The sequence below is a fragment of the Candidozyma haemuli genome (assembly GCF_002926055.2).
Source record: "Candidozyma haemuli strain B11899 chromosome Unknown I_2014730914, whole genome shotgun sequence".
In the NCBI taxonomy this organism is placed as follows: domain Eukaryota; kingdom Fungi; phylum Ascomycota; class Pichiomycetes; order Serinales; family Metschnikowiaceae; genus Candidozyma; species Candidozyma haemuli.
Window position 1 is genome coordinate 758761 of NW_020289909.1, and position 25836 is coordinate 784596.

The 25836-nt window shown below is 46.2% G+C and overlaps 8 protein-coding genes across 8 annotated transcripts; 2 read left to right on the top strand and 6 right to left on the bottom strand. All coding sequences in view use genetic code 12, as the record gives it.

The window, feature by feature from the left end:
* Positions 1-1220: 1220 nt before the first annotated feature.
* Positions 1221-3248, bottom strand: CXQ85_005244 (SKN1/KRE6 family beta-glucan synthesis-associated protein; the record flags this gene model as incomplete). Its single annotated transcript, XM_025488843.1, has 1 exon — positions 1221-3248. The coding sequence occupies one exon, from the start codon at positions 3246-3248 to the stop codon at positions 1221-1223; it is 2028 nt and encodes a 675-aa protein (XP_025343610.1).
* A 1884-nt stretch (positions 3249-5132) lies between these two features.
* On the bottom strand, positions 5133-6197 carry CXQ85_005245 (SDR family oxidoreductase; the record flags this gene model as incomplete). The annotated part of the gene is made up of 1 exon (XM_025488844.1): positions 5133-6197. The coding sequence occupies one exon, from the start codon at positions 6195-6197 to the stop codon at positions 5133-5135; it is 1065 nt and encodes a 354-aa protein (XP_025343611.1).
* A 1529-nt stretch (positions 6198-7726) lies between these two features.
* On the top strand, positions 7727-10468 carry ATG9 (autophagy protein; the record flags this gene model as incomplete). Its single annotated transcript, XM_025488845.1, has 1 exon — positions 7727-10468. The coding sequence occupies one exon, from the start codon at positions 7727-7729 to the stop codon at positions 10466-10468; it is 2742 nt and encodes a 913-aa protein (XP_025343612.1).
* A 173-nt stretch (positions 10469-10641) lies between these two features.
* On the top strand, positions 10642-13005 carry NOP14 (snoRNA-binding rRNA-processing protein; the record flags this gene model as incomplete). The annotated part of the gene is made up of 1 exon (XM_025488846.1): positions 10642-13005. The coding sequence occupies one exon, from the start codon at positions 10642-10644 to the stop codon at positions 13003-13005; it is 2364 nt and encodes a 787-aa protein (XP_025343613.1).
* A 1861-nt stretch (positions 13006-14866) lies between these two features.
* Positions 14867-15376, bottom strand: NCE102 (Nce102p; the record flags this gene model as incomplete). Its single annotated transcript, XM_025488847.1, has 1 exon — positions 14867-15376. The coding sequence occupies one exon, from the start codon at positions 15374-15376 to the stop codon at positions 14867-14869; it is 510 nt and encodes a 169-aa protein (XP_025343614.1).
* A 2632-nt stretch (positions 15377-18008) lies between these two features.
* Positions 18009-18698, bottom strand: CXQ85_005249 (uncharacterized protein; the record flags this gene model as incomplete). The annotated part of the gene is made up of 1 exon (XM_025488848.1): positions 18009-18698. One exon carries the CDS (start codon positions 18696-18698, stop codon positions 18009-18011), a length of 690 nt encoding a protein of 229 aa, XP_025343615.1.
* A 1529-nt stretch (positions 18699-20227) lies between these two features.
* On the bottom strand, positions 20228-22447 carry HGT4 (glucose sensor; the record flags this gene model as incomplete). Its single annotated transcript, XM_025488849.1, has 1 exon — positions 20228-22447. The coding sequence occupies one exon, from the start codon at positions 22445-22447 to the stop codon at positions 20228-20230; it is 2220 nt and encodes a 739-aa protein (XP_025343616.1).
* Positions 22448-24201: 1754 nt separating this feature from the next.
* On the bottom strand, positions 24202-25113 carry CCC1 (Ccc1p; the record flags this gene model as incomplete). The annotated part of the gene is made up of 1 exon (XM_025488850.1): positions 24202-25113. One exon carries the CDS (start codon positions 25111-25113, stop codon positions 24202-24204), a length of 912 nt encoding a protein of 303 aa, XP_025343617.1.
* Between the last annotated feature and the right edge of the window lie 723 nt (positions 25114-25836).

Here is a 25836-nt window from a genome sequence, read left to right on the forward strand (position 1 = left end):
GGTGAAGATGGACGGTGATTTGGACGGCTGGGGGAACTGGGGAAAGTGAATTTTGGGGGATTTTTGGTCTTTTTGGGTGGAATATCTGGACATGTTTGGTACTGGAAAAGGCTATTTCTGGCCCTGGTGAGGCTTCGCTAGACCGCGGGAGGAACGGTATTTTTTTTTTTTTTTCTTTGGCCTGCCACAGCAATGAGACGCAGGCGCCAGACAAGACAAGACAAGACAAGACAGGGAAGAAGAAAAACCGGAAAAATGGCACAGCTGGCACGGGGAAGAAATTTGGATCTGAGTATTTTCTTAGGCTTCTTTTTCTTGATTCTTCTGGTTGGAAGGTGGAGGGATGCCTTGTTGGGAGACCCTCTGTGGCTGCGAATTTTCTGTATTTTTTTTTTTTTTCTCTGTTTACCATAGCCTCATGGCTTAAAATAGAAGCACCAGTAAATACCACGATGGTCAGATCACGTTGCAGTTTGCAGTTATAAATGGACCATGGTGGAATGCTGGTTCTGGGATTCTGTGATTTCGGGATTCTGTGTTGGTGGTTTCACAGGATCGTGAGCAAGAAACGCAGCTTCGCCTATGTCCAGAAAGCCAGTAACAAAACCGCGAGTCTTCGATGGACTAGACCTGGTCTGGCTCTGAGACAGTATAAGGCTGGTAAACGGTGGGAAAAAAATAGAAAATACTGGAAATGGAATGTTCACGTTGGAAGGACTGGAGGGCGGTTGGCAGTTGAAGGATGAAGGTTTGGTGGGTGGTGGTGCCAGAATCACCAAATCATCACCGCCAACACCAACGCCAATATCAATATCAATGTCAACCCAAAACGTCCTTCTCTGCCTCTCAAGCTGCAACTGCTTCCGTACGCCACAATACAGCCAAAATCCAACTTAGCAATGTAAAATGATGCACAACCGCCTAAACGCGTTTGGGCAAACCATAGCCCATTCTTGCTAAAAAGACAACCAAAGCCAACGCACTTCTCACGAATAGGCGCCTACCAAGTTCAAGGCGGCTTCTCACGCTGGCCAGATCATCTTGTTCACCAGCTGGATCAAGCCCAAAGCCAGATCGCGTCCAGATCAAGAAGCAAGAACGCTTAAACGCGGTTGATCCAAGCTAAATCAGGCAGTAAGAGGCATGTCAGGCGGGTTGACGCCAAAACACAAGCTGGTTAAGCGACACAGAGATGCATCTGGAAGTTTAATTACCCTTCGTTAACACTTATGTGTAAGTTTGTTCTTGGGCAAGCTGTATTTGGTTTCTGACCACAAGGTCAAGTTAGGGTTCTTGTATGCTTCCAAATGCAGCTCAATATAATCAGAAGTTGGGAAATCGTCTGGATCACAAGTAACGTTGATCTGGTCTTCTGGCTGGTACACTCTGACGTAGTCCACACGAAGATGGGCTGGGAAAATCATCGTGGGCCAGTCAATGTATGCCCACGAGTTGGAAATACCAAGGTTCATCACCACCGCCATGGGTTCTTTGGAGAGTCTTCTCCATCCAATGTTACCGTTAGGCCCAAGTGCCTTAGCATGAACAGTAAGTGTTGGATCTTCACCAACGTACCATGTCAAATGACCATCTTCATTATCGTTAAGGTACTCGTACCCGTAAACCTGGTACTTTCCAGCACCGTCACCACGCTCGTACCAGGTGTTGTTTAACGTGGTAACTCCAGAAACTGCCTGTTGGATCGGACCACCAGTATAAACGTTAGCACTGGTAACTTCCTGGTTGTGGATCTCCATGTAATTGTAATCTGGCATGTACCAAATATCCATAGGCGCTATCTGGTACGACTGGGAAGCCAAACCGAGTTTCAAGTCGTTGGTATCAGTCTCAGCTTCAATGATATCGATTTCGGGTGCACCACGGCCAGTTCCTGGATTAGGATGGTCTTCGCCAGCACAAGTACAAGAGTTCAATCTCTGGCCAGGCAAGTATGAAATACCATCTGGAGAAGACTGGTTAGGCGTGATACCGGCATCACACGAATCATAAGTGTATGGCCACACACCTTCAGTAGATGCTCTATAACCAGGACGACCCAAGTTACCCATAGTCCAAAGACCTGGCCAAAGACCACCTTTGTTACCGTAATTTGGAAGCTGGGCAGAAATAAAGATCATGCCTTGGGTGAAACACATCTTGTTCCAGGACTGGACCATACCAGAACGGTAGAACAAGTCATGGTTCTTGTAAGCGTCCAACTGAGAAATCAAAGTACCGTTGGCAGTGGTAACAGCGTCAGGATCATACCATTCCAAATCTTCTGTACCACTATAGTGAATGTCCACAGCCTGGAAGAACTGGTCGTCTCCATCGTAGAACGTTCTACCTTCAGCGTTGAACTCATCAGAAAAGACCAACTTCCATTTCTCGCCAGAGTTATTCTCCTTAAACAAGGCATCTTCTGGAGTGTCTGGGTCCACCAAGTCTGTACGGATAGCTCCAGAAAGTGGATACTTGTACTGGGACAAGATTTCGTATGACTGTGGATGGTAATGTTCTGTGACGCCCGAGTAGAAGAAAACAGGCAAAAGCACAAAGACAACAATGGCTCCAAGAAGCAAGAAAAGAACACCAATGGCACCTCCAGCAGCACGTTTATCCATGGTCTTCAAATCGTACCAGAACCTGTTCTTGTCGTAGGCTGCATCGGCAATAGGATCTGGGTTATGCAAGTAATCATCAGGCTCCTTCTCATCAATGTGAAGAGGAAATGACAGGGCTGGGTAGCCGCCGAAAGGTGAAAAGTCCACATGTGTCATGAAGGGGTTTCCACTCTTCATCAGTGCATCTTCGTCAGGCGTTGCCAGGTCCAGAGTCAGACCCATATTAGGAGAATACTCTTGTTTCATTTGGGAAGCCAAAGAAGTCAGCGAGACCACTCTAGAGCCCGCCATCAGCGGATACCTATCGTATTCAGAAGGAACTTGAATAGGGTCCATGCCGTTATCTAGTGGAGCAGAAACAGCCAAAGCAGGAGCCTGATCTCCAGAGCTCTGGCCCAGTAATAAGTTAGCAGAAGTACCGTTTTGCGAGTAGTAGCCCGAAGAAGAGGCAAAACGGTTTCCGTACTGTGAACGAGGACTCAGGTGAAAGTTTGCTTCTTCCAGAGATCCAAACGACGAGTTAGAGTCTCTGTACCTGTTCTCGTTATCCAAATCCGAAGCGAAAGGGTTCTGAGGCGTTTCGTAGCCCAGCTGAGGGGCGTTCAGGGTCAAATCACGAACCATATTGGGGAGGCTTTCGGTGGTTGCAAAAAGTGTAGTTGCAAGACAAGAAAAGCTGATCTGTAGTCAAGAAAAATGGTGCTTTGACAGACGGCTAAATTTGTCTAATGTTCAAGGGGCTTGCGTGGAATCGAGGTCTTGGCACTGGGAAAATATTACACAACAGGCAATCAGATGCAGATTTTAGTTGGAAAAAAATCGAGGATAGCTTGATTTGAGGCGGCCTGGTCGGAAAAACTAGCTTCTCTCGAAGTCTGAAGGTAAAACGATGGACAGGGAAAGCTTAAAGGCAGAAGAAGAGTTGGTATTCTCTGTAAATTTTTTTACCACAGCTAGGAGCAACAGGATGTCGAGACTACACGTATGTACGATTTTTTTTTTTTTTTAGTATGCTACGGTTCGGATATATGCCATTGCGGCTATGTTGTCTAATACAAAAGAGTCTATTCAGGGTGTTGTCCTGCAGGAACACCCACTTTGAAAAGCAGAGCCTACACGGGCAATCCACCCTGGCGACCCAGGCGACTGTCTATATACATTCAGAGGGTGAAAACCAATGCTGAGAATAAGTCGATTTACCATTTTTAGTGTTCAGGGCCTCCTGGCAGATGAGCTGTTGCAAATACACGTACCGTTGCGGAAGGTGTGGACTGCACGTAAGCCGCACCGCCCATGTCAGCGACAATGCCACAAAAATATTGACAGGTTTTTGGCACATTGGCACAGCTAACGGGCAAAAAGGCGGTAGTAGTTTATCCGAGAGCAAGGTTAAGGAAGGTTCTTTGAGTATGGGTGTTTATGAAATGTGAAGAAAGTGGCGCTTGCTGCGGTGTACTGCTTTGTACCCAAAAATAGGAAAAAACCATAATTTGGCCCACGCGTATGGCAATCGAGTGAACTTAGGCCTTAAGGCATGAGGAAAGAGGTCATCTTCAAATAGGGGGCCAGGAGCTATCTTTTACAAGGCGTGCCAGTATTAGTAGGTATATATGATCCACGCTTTTTGATTATCGACGTGTGTTTTCCTTGTTGCCTATTTACTCGAGGGACCTTTGGATCCATCAGTGCTGCAAATCTTCATATAGACCATGCCGTATAGAGTGGCTATGTGGTACTTGTCAGCAGGAACCCCTGGTACCTGGAAGGAACGTTCAAAGGAGGCTTGGTGTTTTGTATGAGACGTCCTGGGCTGTGAAATAAGGTTTTTAAGAGAAGGGTAGGTTTTACTTTGGTGCTGCTTGTGAAGTTAGGTCTTTTTCACCTGTAGATCCAACCACTGTCTTCCAGGGACACTAAAAGACTTGTAGAAGTAGGGCACTGGTGTTTTCTGTCATCCTCTTCGTTTTTTCTTTCATTTTTAATGTTTATTTGATTTTATTGCTTGAGTAGTTTACATCTTTCGGTTCTGATCCCAGGTTGCGAAAATAGTCTCACCTTATGAACTCTTGCTGGGTAGAAAATCCAAGAAACAACAAAAATGCATTTTAAAAATATCCAAAATCTTCCTACAATCATTCTATTTAGCTAAAGATTCGTGCCTCGAGAGAAAGTAAACAATGCCAGCGACACACAATGCTAGACAATGGCGATCGTGTTCTATGCTTTGATTTGCAGCGTACATTTAGACCATACCACGGTATTTCCTATTTCAACAATAAAAATCGGTTGACGTCATCTGCCTAGGTACTGTTTAGTTTGGAGATCGTCTTATAGAACCATTTGTTTAGGCACTATGGCAAGCTATACTATAAGCCAACAGCTTCGGGTAGCACCATCAATATCTTCTCCAGATCTAATCATTCACCGCCACTTTGACCGCTTGGCTCTTGTCACTACAAAATATCATCTAACATCATTTCATGAAAAGTCTATGTACGTCTAAAACATTTACAATTGCTGGTGCTTGGAGTTAAGATCAGTGGTCTTAAGCTTGTCCTCAACTTCAAGAATCTGCTTGGCGCTGTCAACAATAGATTGCTCCACAGAGATCAACTCAAAGCCCAAGATCTTTCTGGTCTTGTCGTTCTTAGGGGAAGCTGTGGTCTTGATCTCCTCTCTGTCAGAACCTGGCTCGCCAATAGGAACATGCTGGGCTTCGCTTGGGAAGTTGACATGCAAAACGTCCAAGACGGTCTGCTGGGTAAACTTGCCAGAAGACAAAAGCAATCTCTGTTCCTTGGCCTCGTCCTTCTCGAAAGCAACAAGGTGGGCCTTGGCGACGTCACGAACATCAACAGCAGCACCGTTGTATGAGTTGACCTTAGCCTCGGTGTCCTTGATCTTCAAGATCGAGTTGATGATCTCAGAAGAGGTGTTCAATTGGGTGGAGTTGAACTCGTTGGTTGGCTGTGGGCCGAAAACGTAGACTGGGTTGACGGTGGAGAGAACAAAGCCAGGCTTTTCTTCCTTAACGAAGTCCCAAGCAGCCTTCTCAGCAAAAGTCTTGGAACCGAAGTAGCCCAAGAATGGGTTCTCCAAAGCCTGTTCCCAGGTGATGTCGTTCCAGGAGGACTCGTCCCACTCTTTACCGGCCTGCTTGGACTTCTCTGGGGAAGCAATAGCGGCGTAGGAAGAAGTAACGACAACTCTCTTGATGTTGGAGCCGTTCTCCTTAATGGACTTCAAGGCGTTCTTGGTACCGTTGATAGCAGGCAAGAGCAAGTCTCTCTCGACATCAGGAGCAATAAAGTGGAATGGAGAAGCGGTGTGCAAGAAGACAGTAGCCTCTGGGTGCTTCTTGACGAAGTCATCGAAAGCACCTTCCTTCTCGATATCTTCAACGATCTCGTAGGTGAATTTTTCAGGGTTACCAGAAGCCTTCTTGACGTATTCACCCTTTTCTTCGCTTCTGACAGAGCCAACAACGTTGTAGCCCTGCTTAACAAGCTCTTGGACGGTGTGCAAAGCGATGAAGCCAGAAGCTCCAGAAATCAAAACAGTAGTGGAAGACATAATAAAGTAGTTGAAGATTGAAAAAATACAGGGAAAGGAAAGGCCCCTTTTATAGCCACACTTTCTAGCAACAGCTGGAGGCCATGGCAACTGTGGTTTCGCAGCCATTGACCAGAAGTACCCTACATGATTACAAGACGCTTGCTTTACACGTGCGGCGACGTTTCTAGAATCGTAGCTTGACGTAATGAAGCTAAGGAAAGTTGGGTCAACGTTTCATTTGAGAAAAATAGCCGTTGCTTTCTCGCAAGGTTTGTCAAGTGCCGTTTAACGTGCGTTTGAAGAGCAACTTTATGCAAAGTGCAGAAAAACAGCAGGTACCATGATGTAGGATCGGTTTTAATTAGAGTATTCGCTTGCGATAGGGCCTGACATGATCCAGAGGCTTTTGTGGCGGTTTTGGAAGCAGGGTTCCAGAGAGTTCTATGTGGTAGTACTGTGGCTGTTGCATATGAAGGTTGGGAAGGTTAGGAATAGAGTTTTGGCGAGCAGGCTTGCTACGTGGAGTTGTAAAGGGGAAACATTTGACGTGGGCATTTAGAATTGCTCTTCGTAGAGAAACATGCATTGAACAATGGAAACGTAGTGATTTTAGTTTATACTAGGCGGTCGTCGAGGAAGATTGCTCTTACGAGAAATATGCATAAGGTTTACGCAGGGCGACCGATGACGACCCTAGAAGCCTGAAATTTGAAGGAGACAGTTTATTGGCTTTGTGAAGGTTTGTGGATTAGTTTTGGCTTATCCGTGGGGAACCTGGCATAAGCGAGGAAGAAGCAACGAGACGAAGCTACCAAGGTGGGCTAAACTGGGGGTACATAGAGGAAGGGAGGGACTGTTTGGAGGTTTCTGGTGGGAACTTGGAACATTATAGGACTGGAGTGGTTGTAGGAGGTGGATCCACTGGCTTCCTTGAGTAGCCATGATATAGAGTATATGGGTACCTTTGCATTTAAAGCACACAAAAAGGGGCCCTCGTTGCTCTGGAATCCAAGTAAAGTAACGCTAAGCTTCCAAGTAAGCAGTCATTCAGTATGAGACTCGTTTCATGTCCATGGCCTGATTCTGCCCTGGCCTCTAGCTAGGCATCCACAGTTGACGTACCAAGAGCACCCAAATAAGCAGCGGTACATTCCATAAAACCCGATCCAAACAAACCTTTCTCTAGAATCACCCAAATCTCCAACCCAACTCAGTTACCAAAAACTACCACCTTCACATTCCACTCTCTACTTGACAACCTAACTGTGGACCACTTTTCGCAGCCATTCACTGGGGTTCAACTACCCCCACTACAACCACCAACCAACCAAAAATCCACCAAAAAAAGACCAGAATACGCTCTAACCCCTCCAATACGAACCAAATAAACTCTTAAAAACCGTAACATCCCCTCCACTTTGTCTCTCCCTGGCTTCTTTATCTGGCCTCGATAAGCGGGTCCCTACATATAGCCGCAGCGCTATCAGTGACCCACATAATCTACAACCCAGACATACATCCATAACTACCGTGTTTTCGCCACCATCATGTCTTTCTACGAGGGTATCGGCTCTTCCAGGCACAGAGACCGCTCCCAGACGTCCGACACGTTTTTGTCCCGGGTTTTTGGCCTTCATTCCATCTATAACAACTTACCTGAGAACTACAACTACTATGGCCACGATATCGATCAGCTAGACGAGTCCAGACAGGCTGAGAGTGGGCCTTCGCTGGCGATTCTGGACCGGGGGAGTGGCGACCAGCCGGCATTGGCTTCGCCACACGAACCGCTTCTTCAGTCTGAGCTGGATCTGGACCTTTCCCTGGATTCCGAGTCTGAGAGCCAGCAGTCGCCGTTTTTGGCTCCACGGCCGCTGCCGCCTGCTGATAAGCTTGAACAGCAACAGGGACATGTTAAGTGGGGCCAGGAAGTCAGCAGGTACGGTAAAGATAGCGAAGAGCAGCCGTCGTTTGTTCATGAACCAGAAGAACCAGCTCCAGAGAGGAAAGGAATCACGTTTAGAATGCCACTGGTGAGTCCACGGAAGATCTTCTCTAGGGGTGCTCCTCAGAAACTGCTGCAGCCAGAGCTTTTGCCTATGTATGACGTGAAGGAGCCTTCGTTGCAGCACCGCAGAGAACCAAAGACTGAACCTGCTCCTTCGTTCCATACCCAGTACCAGAAACAGAACTTGCATCGCAACAGGGTACTGATTCCGCCCCGTGAACGTGCCTTGTACCTTTGGGCGAATATCGTGAACATGGACGAGTTTCTCATTGACCTTTATTACTATTATCGCGGTAAAGGGTTTGGCAATATCATCGCTGGTCGGTGTGTTGACATTTTCATCCTTATATTTATCTTGTCGTTCACGACGTTTCTTAAATGGGGTATTGACTACGATTTGTTCTTCAATCGTTGGTCCTCCCACTCTGAAGTTTCCCTCACCTTGCTGGATTTGGTGATTAGTGGGTTCTTTTGGAGTAGGGTTCCGTTTTCTGTGAAGCTTCTTTTGCTAGGATTTTCATGTTACATTGTGCTTCGAATTGTGCAATTGTATTTCGATTATCGTTACAAGTTGCAAGAGCTCAGGAACTTCTATGTGCAACTTTTGAATATTCATAGCGACCAGGAACTTCTGACGATTCTGTGGTCGTCAATAGTCGGAAGTCTCATGCTGTTGAAGGATTATAACTCATTGACTTCAACAACACCTAACCTTCCTCCTCATTACGTGAATGATCTCAGTTCCAAAGTCAGGCTCAATGCCCACGACATTGCAAATAGGATCATGAGGAAGGAAAACTACATGATTGCATTGATCAATAAGGATGTGCTAGACTTATCCATTCCAATGCCATCATTCTTGGGGAACATCTTCTCTAGTAAGGCTGTGCTCACGCGTACTTTGGAATGGAATCTCAAACTTTGCATCAACAATTTCATTTTCAATGAGAGTGGCCAGATCAAGCAGGCGATATTGAAAGAGGGTTCAAGAAACAGCATTTCCCAGGAGCTTAGTGCTCGTTTCAAGATGGCAGCCATCATCAATCTCTTTCTTTGTCCCTTCATTGTGATATACTTTGTGTTGTTGTACTTCTTTAGGTACTTCAACGAGTATAAGTCGAACCCATCGTCGCTTGTTGGGTTGAGGCAGTATACGCCATGGGCCGAGTGGAAACTACGGGAGTTCAATGAGCTTCCTCATTTCTTTATGAAGCGGTTACAGCTCTCTATCGGTCCTGCAAGCACGTATATCAACCAGTTCCCGAGCGGATTCTTGGTTGTGAACGGTATGACTGTTGTGAACTTTGTTTCGGGCGCCATAACTGCTGTCTTGGTTATCATGGGCTTGCTTTTTGACGATGAAGAACATAACTTCTGGTCATTTGAGCTCTCCCAAAACAGAACGACCTTGTTCTACATCAGTATCTTTGGTACGCTATGGGCGATAACCTCCAACTCGCTTAACACGTCGACTGTGAGCCATTCTACTGAAAACCTCAACAGTCAAGGAGCTACGTTCTTCTATGATCCAGAGGCCAGTTTGCGCTATGTTTCCCAATTTACGCATTACTTGCCTAGTTCATGGAATGGCCGGTTACATTCAGTGGAGGTTAAAACTGAGTTCTGTGAGCTTTACAGCTTGAAGATCATCATCATTCTTAACGAAATCTTGAGTTTGATTTTGACACCGTTTGTTCTTTGGTTCAAGGTTTCGAACAATTCAAGTGCCATCATTGACTTCTTCAGAGACTACTCTATCCATGTGGACGGTTTGGGATACGTTTGTTACTTTGCCATGTTCAATTTTGAAGAAAAGGATAAGAATATGATGCACAACATGAACAAGAAGAAACAAAAACCGCACAGAAGCAAGAAGGATAAAGCTCACGGAAAAGCCAAGCATTCAGATCTGGAAGAGTCCAGCGACGAGATGAGCGATCCTGATCTCAACAGCTACTACCAAGACGACAAGATGATCAAGTCTTACATGTACTTCCTCGAGAGCTACGGTAATGGAGACCCCAAAAAGCGCAGGCCGCAAAGAACGCAACCACTCAACCAGAGCCGGTTTCCACGTGCCGCTCCAATACCCCAAGAAGGCCCATCTTCATCGCTACACACCTCCAGAGGCCCCAACCAATGGAACGGACTGGCGTTGGACAGTGTCTACGAATCCACATATGCCCTCAACGGTGAAGCAAGCGTGCACAGTGAGCCACAAAGCCGAAAAGGAGTCTTAGGCATGATCAATCAATTTTCGAAACAGCAGGCTGGCCGGTAAAGATAGTACTGAATCGTTGGTGTTGGTGCTGGTGATGGAGGTGTTGATAAGGCGAGGTGCGCAGCACAAAAAGTACATGATTTTTTGAGCAGAGCATCGCATCGCGCATACTCAAGTCAACTTTACTAGTCAACCTCCACCATCGGTTGAAAAATAATATAGATATATAATCCATGGCAGGTTCTCAGCTCAAACAGTTGAAAGCCGCTCTCAAGGCAAAAGGCCTTGTAGGTCAAACCAACGTGAAGAAGAAGAACAAGAAGGCAGCACCTTCCGAAACGAGAAAAGATCAAGAAGAGAAGAAGAGAGCTCTTGGCAAGATCCACGATGATTTCAACCTTTTCGATAACCGTATAAACCGTGCTAAGCATGACTATACGATCATCCAAGGAGGCCAGTTCGTTAAGGCTGGTTCCAAGCAGCATAACGAGACCGCTAAGACCCGTTCTGGGGTTGAAAAAGCCATGCAGTTGGACTACGAAGCCGATAAGAAGCTTCGAAACCGTGCTGGTGGACTTGTGGACCGCAGATTCGGTGAGAAGAACAGAAACTTGACCGAGGAAGAGAAGATGTTGGAGAGATTCACCAGAGAAAGACAGAGCTCGTCGAAGAAGAACGTGTTTTCCTTGGGAAGCGACGACGAGTACGGTGACGACGATGATTTTGCACTTACACACTCTGGTAAGACCATCTCGTTCGAGCAGGACTTTGACGAAAGCGATTTGGGCGTTCCAGAGAAGAGGTATGTGGATGAAGACAGTGTGCAGCCACCGAAGAAGAAGTCTAAGAAGGATGTGATGGCAGAGATTATTGCCAAGTCTAAGTTCTACAAAAAGCAAAGACAAATGGAGTTCCAGAAGACCCAAGACGATATCATGGACTTGGACGATGAATTTGGTGATGTTCTTGGAGAAATGCGCCAGCTGCAACCCAAGCCTAATGCTTTTAAGCAAAAGTCACAGGAGGATATTGAGTATGACAATAAGGTTAGGGAATTGGTTTACGATAGAAGAGCCGTTCCAGCCGATAGAACCAAGACTGCCGAAGAGCTTGCAGAGGAGCATAGCGAGAAGATGAAGAAACTTGAAGCTGACAGATTGAAGAGAATGGACGGTTTGCATGATGATAGAGCTGCCGATGGTGATGACTTGGATGACGAGTTCTGGGCTGGTAGCGATGAAGAACAAGAAGGCGAAGCCAGTGGAAGCGAAAGTGAAGGTGAATCTGATGAAGAGTCTGAAACTGAAAGCCGTCGTCCTAGAAAAGCACCAGCCGTCACTATGCCTCTTAACCACAAACAGTTCATTGAACAGGTGGATGGCAAGAGCGGTGATCAAGTCGTTGCATTCATTAAGAAAGTCACCGAGTTGTACCATCCACGTCTTGCTGAAGGTAACAAAGACAAGATGGATAACTTTGTGGGTATGATTTTCGAGCACATTTTGCATATTTCTAATGAGGAGAAGGTGGACTCCAAGCTTGTGGACGATTTGACCAAGCTCCTTCGTTCCATGGCTGAAAAGTATAACCAGGCATTGGTGGAAACCGTCAGAAACACCATCGACGAGATCAAGGAAAGAGTCGTCAAGAACCAGCTTCGCAAAAGCGATCTTGTCTGTTTCGTTGTACTCGGCTACGTCTTCTCTGCATCCGATCACTACCATCTTGTGATCACCCCAGCATTAATTGTCATGAACCAGTTCCTTAATAACGAGATTGGTGTGATTAACGTTGACAATATCGGTAAAGGTTTGTTCTTCTGTGATGTTCTTCTACAATATCAATCGTTTGCTAAGAGATACGATCCTGAAGTGACGAAATACTTGGAAAGAGCGCTTCTTGTGCTTCTTCCTGAGCCAAAGAGGATTATCGAGACCCTTTCGGCCAGACCTGTTGATGGAAAGAGCAATCTTTCGAAGAAGTTCCGTCCGAAGTCAACTTCCGGTCCAATTAAGGTCCTGGAAATCTTCAAAGCTCCTAACGATGAAATGAAGTTCCGCTACATCAGCCGTGCTTTCGCTACCATCGACAAAATTGTCGGTCTTTGGAGAGAAAAGTCTGCATTTTTGGAGGTCTTGAGGCCCTTGACCGTCATCACCAAGCATGCATCAAGATACTTCAGCAACGAGATCCCACAATTACAAAGCTTATTGGAAAGAACGAGCAAGCTCGAGTCCAACCTCAGCAAGAGCAGAAAGCCATTGACCTTGCAAGAACACAGACAGATGGCTATCAAGACATTTGCACCTAAGTTCGAGGAGAACTTCAACCCAGACAAGAAGCTGTACGATGAAAACAGAGACAGACAGGAGTTGAACAAGATGAAGGCCCAAATCAAGAAGGAAAAGAAGGGTGCACTCAAGGATCTCAGGAAACAGACCAAGTTCAACGCCAGGCAGCAGATTAACGAGAAGAAGGACATGTACGCTACCTACCACAAGAAGATGGCCAACATTGTCAATACGATTTCTACAGAAGAAGGTGCCGAGAGGAATCTGTACGAAAGAGAGCGCAAGAAGCGTGCCAACCAGAAATAATCAGCAAGGTCAGGTATCACGGTCATTTTATAGAAACAGGTTCAAGAACGAGCTAGAATGTAGAGGAAGGTCAGAGCTTCTTAACAATGACCGAAGTATGTTACTCTACTGCACTCCAACGGTTTCTTGGACGTTGACCGTTTGCAACCACAGCCACGAGCCAAGAAACCAGCGATAAGAAAAGTGGTCTGCTGTTTCCAAGAAAATGGAGAATTAAGTGGGCTCTACTGTGAAACGCAAAGAATGGGTGATTTGGTGGCAAAGTGTTGTTCTTGGTTGTTAGCGTTTCTTGTATTGCTCCAGAAGGTAAACCAGTGGGAGAAAGAAGGACATGCAAAGAAACACTACTTCACAAAAAACCAATAAAAAACAACCGAAAACGAGTAATTTAAATAAAATTAACCCTTAAAGCGATAAATCCTCCATTTTTCTGCATTTTCTAGACCCTTACGTTACCCTCTTCTTCTACCTCCCTTAACTATGGCCACTTCAAGTGTACCATCCACAGATTAGACCGAAGAAGCCGAAGTTGTACAAATTTCACTTAAAACCAAAACCTTCCAAATCTCCACCTCCAAACTTCGCCAACCCCCTGCCATTGACTTTTCAAGACTTTGTGGCATCGAAATACCAGTCCTTCTGTTTTGTTTTTTTCATGGGCATCGGCATGAGAGTTGCTAAACACACAACAGAAAATTACTAGATACACAATCTACAGGCAATGCCTGCATACTTCTTAGGTTCTTAGGTGTTTTAGACCTTTAAAGCTCTTAGTTTCTTAGGTAAAAATCAAAGAAATAAAAAAAAAAACACCTAACAACCTAAGAACCTAAAAGAAGTTTTGTCCTGGCAGGTTAATTTTGTCTTGTGTATTTAGTTCCATCATCTATCGTGCTTTATTTCTTAGTTTCTTAGGTTTTTGGTTTGAAATCTTAGTTTCTTAGCTAAAAAAAATCGAAAAAAAGGTATGATGCTAATAAAGTACCCAACTAAAAGAATCTACGGTCTATTTTAGCTTATCTCTTCTTCATTACTTCGTTTTTATCATCTTTCTGATAATTTGATGTGTCAAGTACAGGCATTACCTGTACATTGTGTGTTAAGTAAAAAGTTGTTGTGTGTTTAGCAATTCTCATCGGCATCGGCACTTTTTTTTTTTTTTTCGCAGCCAAAACTCGAGGTTGCTAAAACGGTCAAAAACACCTACAAACTGCCGAATCCGTCGATAATTGCAATAAAAGGATCTTCCAGAAACTGTCAATTGGGGTTCCTTTGGATTATTTGAGTTTCCAGTGGATTTGTTTAATCTTTCTTGTTTCTACTTCTCTACGAGCCAAGCCAATGGCTCTACTGACGTCATGGAACGTTGCTAGTTTGCTGTTTCTTCAAAAACACCAAAAAACATGAAAAAAAAACATCAAAACTTTATTATAGTATACTTTGAAGAGCCCAAACGGGCCTTGTCATAACTCAATTGAACCGTCTGGCGAGTTTCTGGTCAAACGGCGCTTGGTACTTGTATTTTTCAGCTGCATCCTTCTCTATCAAGTTGCATCAACTCGTCTTCTCTTGCATGTTGGGGCTGGTGTAGCGGGCGTAGCAGGCGTAGCCAGTGTGATGAGCCATCGGGGGTGTTTCAATGGAGTGTAGATGTTGATTTCATGGAATTGATTGACATCGACTTCTGCCACACTAACCAGGCCTGGTAGGCCTGGTTCGAATCCCCATCAGAACCAGCTAACCTCGCTAGCGCTCGGTTAGCTCTACATCACTGTCGGTACAACCGTATATTACAAATACGTAGGCGCAATTAAACCAGGGCGTCACTGGACATTAAAAGCAGGAAAGATCACAGACCTCATTAAACCTGGGAAACAGATGGCACGCCAACGCCTCTGGAACGAGAAGAGCCGCCAAAGATGCCGCCTCTACCGATGGAAATACCGGAGAAAACAGCCGAAGCCAAAAAGATGAAAAACGAAAAGTAAAGGAAGGCAGTGGAGGCCTGGGCCTTTCTGCATCTGCCAGTGGAACCTTGCGTAATGTTGTTGTTGTCGAGGTACTCCTGGTTGTCACAAGAGTGGACATTGATGCCGGCAGCAATGGCGGTGGCAGCGGCAAAAGTGAAAATAGTGTTCAAGAAGTCAAACAAGAACAAAACCACAGGCCAGGCAAGGGCGGCAACAAAGTATGCCAAAAGACCGTAGAAGGAGGAGAACAAAATGCCGAAAGCAGAAGCGAAAACAGCAAAGTTCACCTGAGGGTTGTCCTGCCACTTGGTGGTGGCGGCAAGGGAACCAGTCAAACCCAAGGCAATGACTAAAAACACAAAGTTAGTGATACGCAAGACAGCGTCACCGATAGCCAACATTGTATAGATATAAGGGGTATGTAAATATGAAGGGGGGATAAAGAAGAGGAAAGGGAAAAAAAAAAAGGAAGGGAAAGGCTGGGGATTGATGTTTTATATAGGGAGGTGACTGGGTCACAGCAATTGTTAAAAGTCACAGCAATGGGGGAAGATGAAGGGTGCGTTATGCATGAAGAAGGGCCGGTTTCCGGATGGGGGTGTTGACAAAAGGGCCGAATGGGGGTGCCCTCGGTGGTCACACCGGGGGTCTGCCGAGGGTTCACCGAGGGCCCACCGAGGGTGATAGCCCGAGGTGTACCGAGGTATACCGAGGCCATAACCGGTCATCTTAAATACTCAAGTCACGTGACGTATATCACGTGCATCACGTGCCAGCAACCCACGCTTTCACCGGAACTGCCGGCTGCCTAGCAAGCCTGGCCGGTTATCTTGCGCTCGCTCACTTACTACCAATTACCCTCGTAATCCGAATCCGGCTAATTACCCTTAGTTGTGGCGGTGACGGTGCCAATTTCAAAAAAGACGGTAATCTACGTCATTCTGAAATTGCCAGTGCCTTCTTCCCGTTCCCGTTTGATCCACCGGCTCAGCAAGTGACTGGTTTGTCTTGCTCGGTGTTTCACCGTTCCGGTTCCTTTGCAGAAGCGCCGCAGAAATGGCTGCAAATTCATGCTTGGTTGGAATGGAGAGGAAGAAGAAGGAAGGAAGTGGAGGAAATATTAATAAGGAAGGGAAGGGAAGAGGCGGTGGGGAAGAAATGGATGACGTTGGGGAACTGGAGGAATGGCTGGAAAGAGAGGGAAAGAGAGAAGGAGGAAAGGAGGGGAGTTGTACGAGGAAGCGAAGAGGAAGAGAAGAGGAAGAACTGGAAGGGAAGTAACTGGGCAATTGAAGGGGAAGTGGTGGAAAATGGAAGGGAGATGGTACTGAAGGGACTAGAGTTAAACAGATTGGGACGTTGATTGGAGGAAGTGAAATGTAGTGACTGGTCGAAGAGTGATGGTATCTATGGGTGTATGGTCAGTAAGAGCTATGCTATGTGAACCCATGACTACTCAATTGATAAGAAAGTGATATATATGGAATCTAGGGAATCAGAATACCCAGATAAATCATTATTTGTTGAGCTTTGAAGAGACTATTAGATACTGCTTGTCCTCTGGTGAACACTGTCTATATCGAAGGAAGTACTACTAGCATAAACATCAACCCACTTAAATCTTCTTCTACTGCCATAATCCAGTGCTCCTTTTCTTTTTACACTTCTAGAAAGCCGGATGGTGGCAGACAATGGAAGGGAGGTGGCCCGGGTGGCTTGGAGGCTTTGGGTGGCTCTTACATCATTGGGGCTTTCCAGGTACAAAAGAAAGAAGTGGCTTGGAGCCGGCGACTCATGGGGAACCCATGAGGAGCCAATTGGCTCGGAAGGTGGACTGAGGAAGTGGAAGTAGGGATTGCAGAAGAGTGAATTCTCTCTCCAACGACATTCCAGCAAGGGTCTATTGTCGTTGGGTGGACATCTACACGGGGTGGTCTCCAAACTAACTTTAAGGAACGATTGTTTCCATGGATCAAGGACTCCTGAGCCTGGTTCCACACAATGGTAGAATCCAAAGTGTAGACGTAGCTTAAGGGAAATAGACTTTTTAGGCTTCCTCTTTATTGCAAAGCCGAAAACCCGGCCCAGTCTGGCCAGCCTGATCAACCCTTCCAGTAGCCCCTGCCACAACCACAACCGATGACTATAATTGACTCACCCGGCGGGTTTACGGTTTCGTCCCGTTAGAGCCGATTTGCCAGAGCACAGTCGCCTGAAAAGAACACAAAACAGGATTCGTGAGTCCACTTGACGTTCGTTGCTAGTCTAGAGAAGCGTCTGCCAAGGTATTACAAGAAGGCCATTTTCATTGAGCAAAGCAGGAAACACTGTCCTTTCAATTGAACTCCAATGACCAGTTACCCTTCACTTCACCAACCACCACATTTTCCTTCCAAAATTCTTCTCTTTTTCATTCTCGAGAAAGTACCACAAAACCTGTAGCGCTTCCTCTAGCACCTTCCATGACGTAGGCCATGTAATTCCAAGCTTGCTTTTTTTTTGCACCCAAAAGGTAAAAATTTAAACGGTCCAGCCGCATAGTAGCAACACTGGACCGGTTTGCTTTTCTTCCCTTTCCATCATGACTGGTTTTCCCCGGAACTCGCCACACCAAGCTAGATTGCTGCATTTGAACTTTCTTGTCTTGACCCTCGGAATGTCAAACTACTAGTTTGTCTGTCGTTTACCGGAAAAACCCATTGATCACGTCCATAGGTATTCCTCACCTGATCTATGGTCACTGGAAGCTTAATTGCTGTTGATTTTTCCGATATCTTTTTCGAAATCTCGCCATGCGGCCGACCTTATTCTGTGATGGAGGTGTTATGAACCCACTGGAGAAGAAACGTCTGGATCTTCCATATATGGAAAAATCACCAGGGGCCATTGGAGACGTGACACATGGGCCAACTAACCTCAATGTCAACCAAACTTTCTTCCATCACGGACCGCTCGGCAGTCCTACTGTCCTTTCACCTCCTGTCGTATATTCGTTTCGTTATGCATAGTTGCCTGGCAACATTAAATTTCCCATCAGCTCGTTCTCTCCTCAAAGTACCGTCTCACGCCCTCGCTGGCCACATCCACAGGCTTCTCTCCACTGCCTGTCTCAGCATCCTTATCAGCACCCAACTCCACCAATAACACCGCCACGTCGCCGTGGCCTTCGGCCATTGCATGGTGTAAGGGCGTCCAGCCGTCCTTCTCGGTAGCATTGAGGTTTGCCTTCGCTTCCACCAAAAGCTTCACTTCTACTCCACTCCCCACAGCTGCTGCTCTGTGAAGAGGCGTCTGTCCTCTAGAATCACGTACACGGGCCAGCGCCTTATACGATTCCAAAAGCTTCTTTACCAACTCGTAGTGGTTTTTACTGACAGCAATGTGAAGCCCCGTGACGCCTGTAGACGTTGCAAGGTTGATATCTGGCTGAGGCTCGTGAGCCATCAACTTATCAAGCACAGCGTCGTTTCCCACGCCACAAAGAATGTGAATGGGCGTCCAGCCTCCGTCGTCAACCAAATCATCAAGATCCACGTTTTTCATATACGGCAAGATCAAATCGACGATTTTTTCATGGCCCATGGCACAGGCCCAGTGTAAAGGTGTTCTGCCGTCTGAGTCTTTGGAAACGGCCAATTTTCCGTTTTCGGCAAGAAGACCTTGCACAATTAGCGGTTTGTTATCTCTGGCTGCTTCTTGGACTGGGAAAGATTGGGAATTCATGGTTTTTTTGCAGCCAAATGGAGGTTCGAAGTGGTAATTTCAGTCTGGGGGAGGGATCAGGTACCAGGCTTAGACCCGTGCACCAGAGGAAATTAAGCTCTGTCTTGGAATGGGCCCATTCTTTAGAAAAAATAAAACTCGAGCAATCTGACAAATGAGGGACTGCATATAGACCCAGGTCGGTCTTCGTTTCCCAGGCAGCAATCTCAGGGCAAGGCAGTTTCTTTAAATAGGGCAAGTATAAAGAAATAGCACAATAAGCGGCAAGGGATCTTAATTAATAAAAGAGAAAGGCATTGACCGGAAGTCGTAGTATGACGAACCGGTGAAACAACGAAATTCCTTAGCAGCAAACGATGTGACCGTCAAAAGTCAAGCCTCAACCCCCGGTAGGTGGGACTCCCGGTGGTGGGCCCCTCGGTACCCCCGGCACCTCGGAATGTAAAGGCGCACCGTCAGTCAGACAACCCTCGGTGAAGGAAAGAGAGAGCCGGGGGCATCGCATTCCGGGGGAGCCGTTGGAAGGGCATCGCAACCGGAACTACTGGAGCCAACCCAGAAATCCCTGGGCAGTTTAAAGAGTACGCCATTGACCTGAGATTCCGGCCAATTGATTCCACCCCTCCTTGTCCCATTGGCTCCGGCGGATGATGGATTATTCCGGTGGACGTCCGCATCACGTGAGGAGGGCCAGTGCGCATTTTTAATCATTCCGCATCACGTCATTAAAGCCCAATGGAGCCGAAATGAGCCGCTTTTCCCGGAAGTCATGCCTATCGGAAAATAAAACAGGCACCACTAGATAATAGTCGATTCGCCAAGGTCCTGTAAACCTCGAAGTTTACCGAGCACAGGTACATTATTCTTGATTTTCTTCACGATTGCCTTTTGCTGTCTTACGTTTGCTCAAGGGGCTGCCTGCTGCTGCCTGAGGCCTCTGCAGGCGCCGCCCTTCCCCTTTCGGCATGGAACAAACCCAAACAAGAAGGAAATTTGTAAACCTAATGCGGCATTACAATAGCAGTTGGAGCGAAGAAGCGGCAACCTCGCCTTCTGTGCAGGCCGCGTTCGCTGTGAAGAAACATTCTGTGATTATGAATTAGTACTCATTGGGAAACATCCGTACACCACAGCCAAACAACACACAAAAACTAAGTGTGCTTCTGTGCACTACGAAACCGCCAGTGTAGCACCCTGTCAAAAACGTAAACAACAAAATATCACTGCTCAATCAGTATAATAGAAAAATATGCAAGCGAACAAAACTTTCAAAGCACGCCGTTACCGCGTTTCTTAAAGCCTTGCCAAACAACCTTTTCCAGAAAATCTTTAAAACCTTAAGAGTAAAAGTAGAGTAGTCTTTCTTTTCATCGTCCTAAAACCGTTTATTCATTTTTTCCAACGTCAACAGAAAATCCCTTTCCATTGTCAAACCAAACGATCTGTTGACGTTTAATTCGTCTTGATCCAATCTGTTGGGCGGCTGTTTCGTTGACCTTTTTCCTCTCTGGTAACACACGGGGAGGCTCCTAATTATTATGCTTATCGTCTTCCAGGGATTCTGGTTCGTAATTGGTCTCTTTCTTCAAACCCTCGGTTTTCGCTGCATCTCCCGTTTCTTCTTCGCCGTCTTCATTCAGGTCGTCGCTATCTGAGTCGCTGGGAGGACTGGCAAAGAACAGGGCTGCGTTCACAAGCCCTCCCTTCTTTCCAATACCTTCCTGTAAACTAGTGCTGGTGTATGAACTGCCTGGGTTAGGTATCACACTGGCTTCGCTCAGCTGTCTCTTAATCGGTGTAATCTTCATCTCTCCATTTCCAGTCTTAGAACCACACTTGTATAATCTGTGGGTAGGTGCTGAAGTATGGGAGGAGCTGGTTCGGCTCACTTTATCGCCAGACTGCTCCCTCAACGTCAGAAGATACTTCTGGTAGTCGGAAACACCTGGTGTAGACATGGTGGAGTCTGGAGACGACTCGCTAGACGTGTTGCTGAGTGTTGGAGCCAACATGTTATCGTGAGCAACGAGATGAACGTTATTGTTATTATGATTAGGCGACCGTCTGTGTCTGAGATCGCTCATCTCCATGCTTGAATCTTTAGCGAAGCCAACCCCACCTTCGCCAGTAGAAGGCGACGAAGAGTCTTTTCCACCTCTGGTTGCAGTTCTAGAAATAATGCCCAGGTCAACTCCCGTAGCAGTACCATTTGGCATGGTCGAATAGTCGATAGCACGACTGACAAACTTTGTGGATGCTCTGGAGTTTTCACAATTCATATACATGAAATCGACCTCCTCCAATTTAAGTCCCTTGGTTTCGTAAACCATGAAATAAACAAAAACAATACCAAGAGCGTTGAGTCCACCCCAGATAAAGAAAATCCGATTGCCCAACGCCGCCGTGTGTTGCCCCGTGTCTATAAGATAAGGAGTGATGAAGGCAAACACAAAGTTAACCAACCAGTTGGTAGCGACGGTAATGGCAATGGCTTTCTGACGAATACTGATGCTAAACATATCGGCGGAAAGAGCCCAAGTGCAACCACCCCAACTCGAGGCAAAACATGCAATAAAACAACACGAAAAGACAATGCTGACAATGGAACGGGTCTGTTGAGCAGCCACCAGAACACCGACAATGGCGATAATGAAGTTACACACGCTCATACCGACACCGCCCCACATTAACAATTTGCGTCGACCAACCACTTCAATTAGAATGATGCCTGGAATAGTGAATACCACATTCACCAAATACGTAAAGAAAGACATGAGGTAATAGTTCCCAACACCAGTGCTGGAAAAGAAGTTCACCCCGTAGTAGAAAATGAAATTAATGCCTGAACATTGTTGGAATGCATGGACGCCCATACCTGTGGCCATCCGAAGCTTCTGTTTGTGTCGACCACCGCCCAGACGAAAGCAGTCGAGAATGGAAGTTTTGCCGAAACTCATTTCGTAGTCGTAGTTGGCTTTGATTTCAACCAACTCTTCGATGAGGTCTGCATCGTCGTCTGGAAGACGTCGAAGTTTGCTTAGACTCTGTAGAGCCAGCTGGATATTGTCTTTTTGAACATAGAATCGAGGGCTTTCTGGAAGGAAAAGCATACCGATGCAAAGAACTATAGACCAGACGAACTGGACGCCAATAGGGATTCTATAACTCGCAGAAGACTGAAGTTTCCGCGTGCCCTGGCAAATGGCCGAAGCCAATAAAAGGCCCCAGGTGATGGCCCACTGATATGTGAAAACGATAGAACCTCTAACCCATTTCGGAGAGGCTTCAGCCTGGTACAACGGCACAATAGCCGACAAAATGCCCACTGAAAGACCAGAAACGCCTCTTCCAGCGCAAAGCAAGCCCACGTCAGTAGCACTGACTTGTAGAACATTACCGATATTAAAAATGATCGCCAGACTCACGATAATCGACAGTTTACGTCCGTACGAGTCTGAAATTATAGGCGCCACAAGAGCACCAAAGAACGTTCCTAGCGACAAGATCGCCGTGATAAGAGCCCTTTCGTGGGTGTTAAAGTCACCCTTCTCCAGCGGGATATGAGCTTTCACGTATTGCATCTCCAAGATATCATTAATAAGCCCCGTATCGTAGCCATAAAGAAACCCACCGACCGCAGCCACCAAACCGACTATTATAGCCAGCAGCAGCAGCAGTTTCTGGCGAAGCTGGCGTAGATGTAGCTCTTCTGAAGAGTTCGTGTTGGTTTGAAGAAGCGGTACCGTCATTGCATGGCAGAAGGAGGCAGTAAAACAGGAAGATTCAGGGTGGTATGGATTTGTGAAAGACGCTGGATTGCTGGTACTCTTTTATATGTAACGTTACAGTTGCGTGGGTGGCAGGCGAAGGTTCCAGCTGGACACAAGTGTAGATGGTGGAGGTGAAAAGATCAGTGAGGGAGTACATAGTAGGGTGGGCGGGCCGAAAGTGGTGAAGAGGGAAGTGTGAAGAGAAGGAGAGATAAGGATAAAAGAAAGAGGGGAAGGAAGGGGGATGGGTATATAAAGAGGAGGAATTCCCACATTTTTTTTGGTTTGGGTTTTTTTGGTTTTTGGGGTGGACAGTGCTGGTGATGGATGGATCGTTGGTTTAAAGTTGTGTGTGGGTGGGGCTGAGGATCGGCTAGAGAAGAAACCAAGTGGATGGAAATGGGAGGTGGTGGAGAGGGAGGAAAAAAGGGGGACAGTGGGAGTTGATTTTAGTGGTTTTGAGACTACTGATAATCTTTTTATTTTTTTTTTTTTGGCTTTTGTTTGGTGGTTTTTGGTGGAACTGGGAGGATCCATCTGTGGTGGCTTGAAATGGCTGCAAATGGGGTGACTCACGAAGAGATCATGTGGAGGAAGATGGAAGGGAGAGAGAGAAGTTACAAAGGGGAGTTGTTGGACTTTTTAGAACATCAAAGAGGTGTTTGTAGAGTTCTAAAGGGCTCCTTTGAGGTTTATGGTTTGGTGGTTGGACGGTTGGTGGATGCTTGATGAGGTTCATAACGGGCCGCTTACGGAGACACAACTGGAGGGTATAATTTACAGAGGTTTGGGTTGGGGGTTATTGGTTACGTTTTGATGCTATACCGGTGGTTTTTGGGTCGTTCATGGCTCTGGTTGGGCGTTTGTGTGTTCTTTCTGCTCGCCATTTACAGTTATAGAAGGGAAGCACTGATATCCACCTGGAAGAGAAAGAAGCAAAGTCATGTTTTATCGATTTAAAGGAGAACTCTGGGCCTTAATAAAGACCTTAATTCGTCCTAATTATCACTTTTTGGTGGTATCTTATTACTTGTCAAAGTACCAGCTAAGGCTTCCATCAGGTACTTGTTACCTACCTTTGGTTTAACAGCCCAACTTTTATTCCCTTCTATCTCCACTCCGGTTGCTCCTTTCCGCTTCACCTCCTCTACGCCGTTCCCTCCTTCCTCCTTCCTCATTCCCCATTGGGCATCCTCTGAACCTTCCGAATGTCTTTGTGCTACTTTTGGTTTCTTTCCCTTTTTGTGTTGCTTCACTTGCTTGTTCTCTCCACATTGGCCATTTCAAGACTTTCACGTTCATTGCCATGCTAATCTTTGACTGCTTTCTTTTAATCTTATGTCTAATCGTTTTGACAAGCACTCGACAAAGAAGTGACGAAAGTGTGACAAAACTGGGACAATACGAAGACAATGAACAAGTGAGACATACGTAGATCACTTACAGTAGACAAACAGCTCTAAACATTCCTTCTTCTATGAAACTTCTTCATTATGGGTAGATCAAATAAACCAGGAACATTCCTTCCATGGTGGCTTTGCATCAACAAATCAAAAGCTACATGCCAATGAAGGCTTTGCAAGTACGCTACTACAGCTGTTAGTTGTCTTTCAGCGTAGCGCTGGTATTATTCTAGTATACAAGGTGTCTCTGGAAGCATAGCGAGACACGGAATTACCTGATGCATTTAAAAACCCCCATTTCGGCATTGATCTCCAGACTTTTTTACTTTCTTAGTTGTCAATGAAGTAAACCAAGGTCCAGGCGGCGCCAGCAGCCACAGAGCCAATGGCCACCATTTGGAGACCTTCAAGGATCTTCCTGCGGTAACCGCAGTCCTCACCCAAGGAGACAATGGTTTTAACGTAACCGAATATGAACAAGGTGATGAGCATGACAATGACAGATATAATGAGACCAGTCTTCACCACGTTGGTGAAGAAGTAAGGGATCAAAGGCACAAAGCCACCGAAAAAGTAGCCCGAACCAATGGTCAAAGCAGAAGTGAATTCACGGCCCTCCGCAGGAGCTTCCAAGCCCTTGCCAAAGCGAATGACAAAGTCAATGAGGTTCTTGGGACTCTGATCCAAGTCCTTCAAGAACGATGCGATGGTGGTTTCAGATGCGCCCAACTCCAACATGATTTCAGCGGCATCCTGGTTGATAAGCTCGGGTTTCTTGAAAAACTCAAGCTTCTCCTTCTTCACCTCAGACTTATAGTAGTCGCCTTCCGACTTGGCTGCCAAGTACCCACCAAGACCCATAGAAATGGCTCCCGACACCAATTCGGCCATACCACCAGTAATAACAATCTTAGACGAACCCAACGATGAAAGCCCCGCAGTCAACGCAAATGGCACGGTCAATCCATCCGAAAGACCAATAATGATATCACTCATCACTCTGGGGTCAAAGCTGGAAAAAAGCCCGCTTTGCTGCTCTCCATCGTCGTCCAGGTGGTTATGGTTCTTCACGGCATTGCCGATTGCCTCCTCATTGGCCACTTCTTGTGCTCTGTCTGACGACTGTGTGGCGCCGTAAGGCGACTGGTTGTTCTCCAAGAGTCTTTCAGCTCTGGCCAAATCTTCGTCTGACTGGTCTGGCTGGAAGAGCTTGCTGACGGCGTTTTTCGCTTGCACCAACATGCTTTCAAACGATTAAATTTATGGGATTTTTGATTAAATGCCGTAAACGCCAAAAATACGTGGATTTCAAGACTTGAGGGTTGCGCAAGCCTTATATATGAAGCAAGCTTAGGCATTGGGTTTTTTTTTTTTTTTTGCCTTAACTGCTTACGGCTGCTGTCTGTACTGCATATAGCGTAACCTGTCCTTAGATAGTGTCTCGCAGGGTGTCTCCGCGGCGCGGGAAGTAGGAGCTGTCAGTGCGAGCTGACAAATGGGATGGTTGTGATTGGTCCGCTTATATGTGGTACTGCACATAGGCCGCTCCTCCAATGTAAGCGATTTCTCTAAAACGTCCAATCCACGAGCTTTTTACGTGGTTTTTGACTGCTATGACTTCTCCGTCGCCCTCACATATCGATGCCATAGACAACATTCCCGAACACGCCCCGCTGGCGCGTCGCTAGGACAACCCCGAGATCGGAGCCCCAGTGTGGGTACTGCATATAGTGGGATTTTCCATTCCCTCTACCAAAAAAAAATTGATAACGTCTAGGGTGACACACCCGTACACCATTATCATCCACAAAAGTCCAGGCACCTCCACTGTGGATAAGCAAAATATGTGGATCCCTAGTAGTGAAAAATACCAAAAACCCAGTATGTTACGTAAGCTTCCTTGGCAAAAGCTCCATTGGGTAAAAGAGAGATTTTCAGGGGCAAAAAGAGGGTCTCCAAAAGACG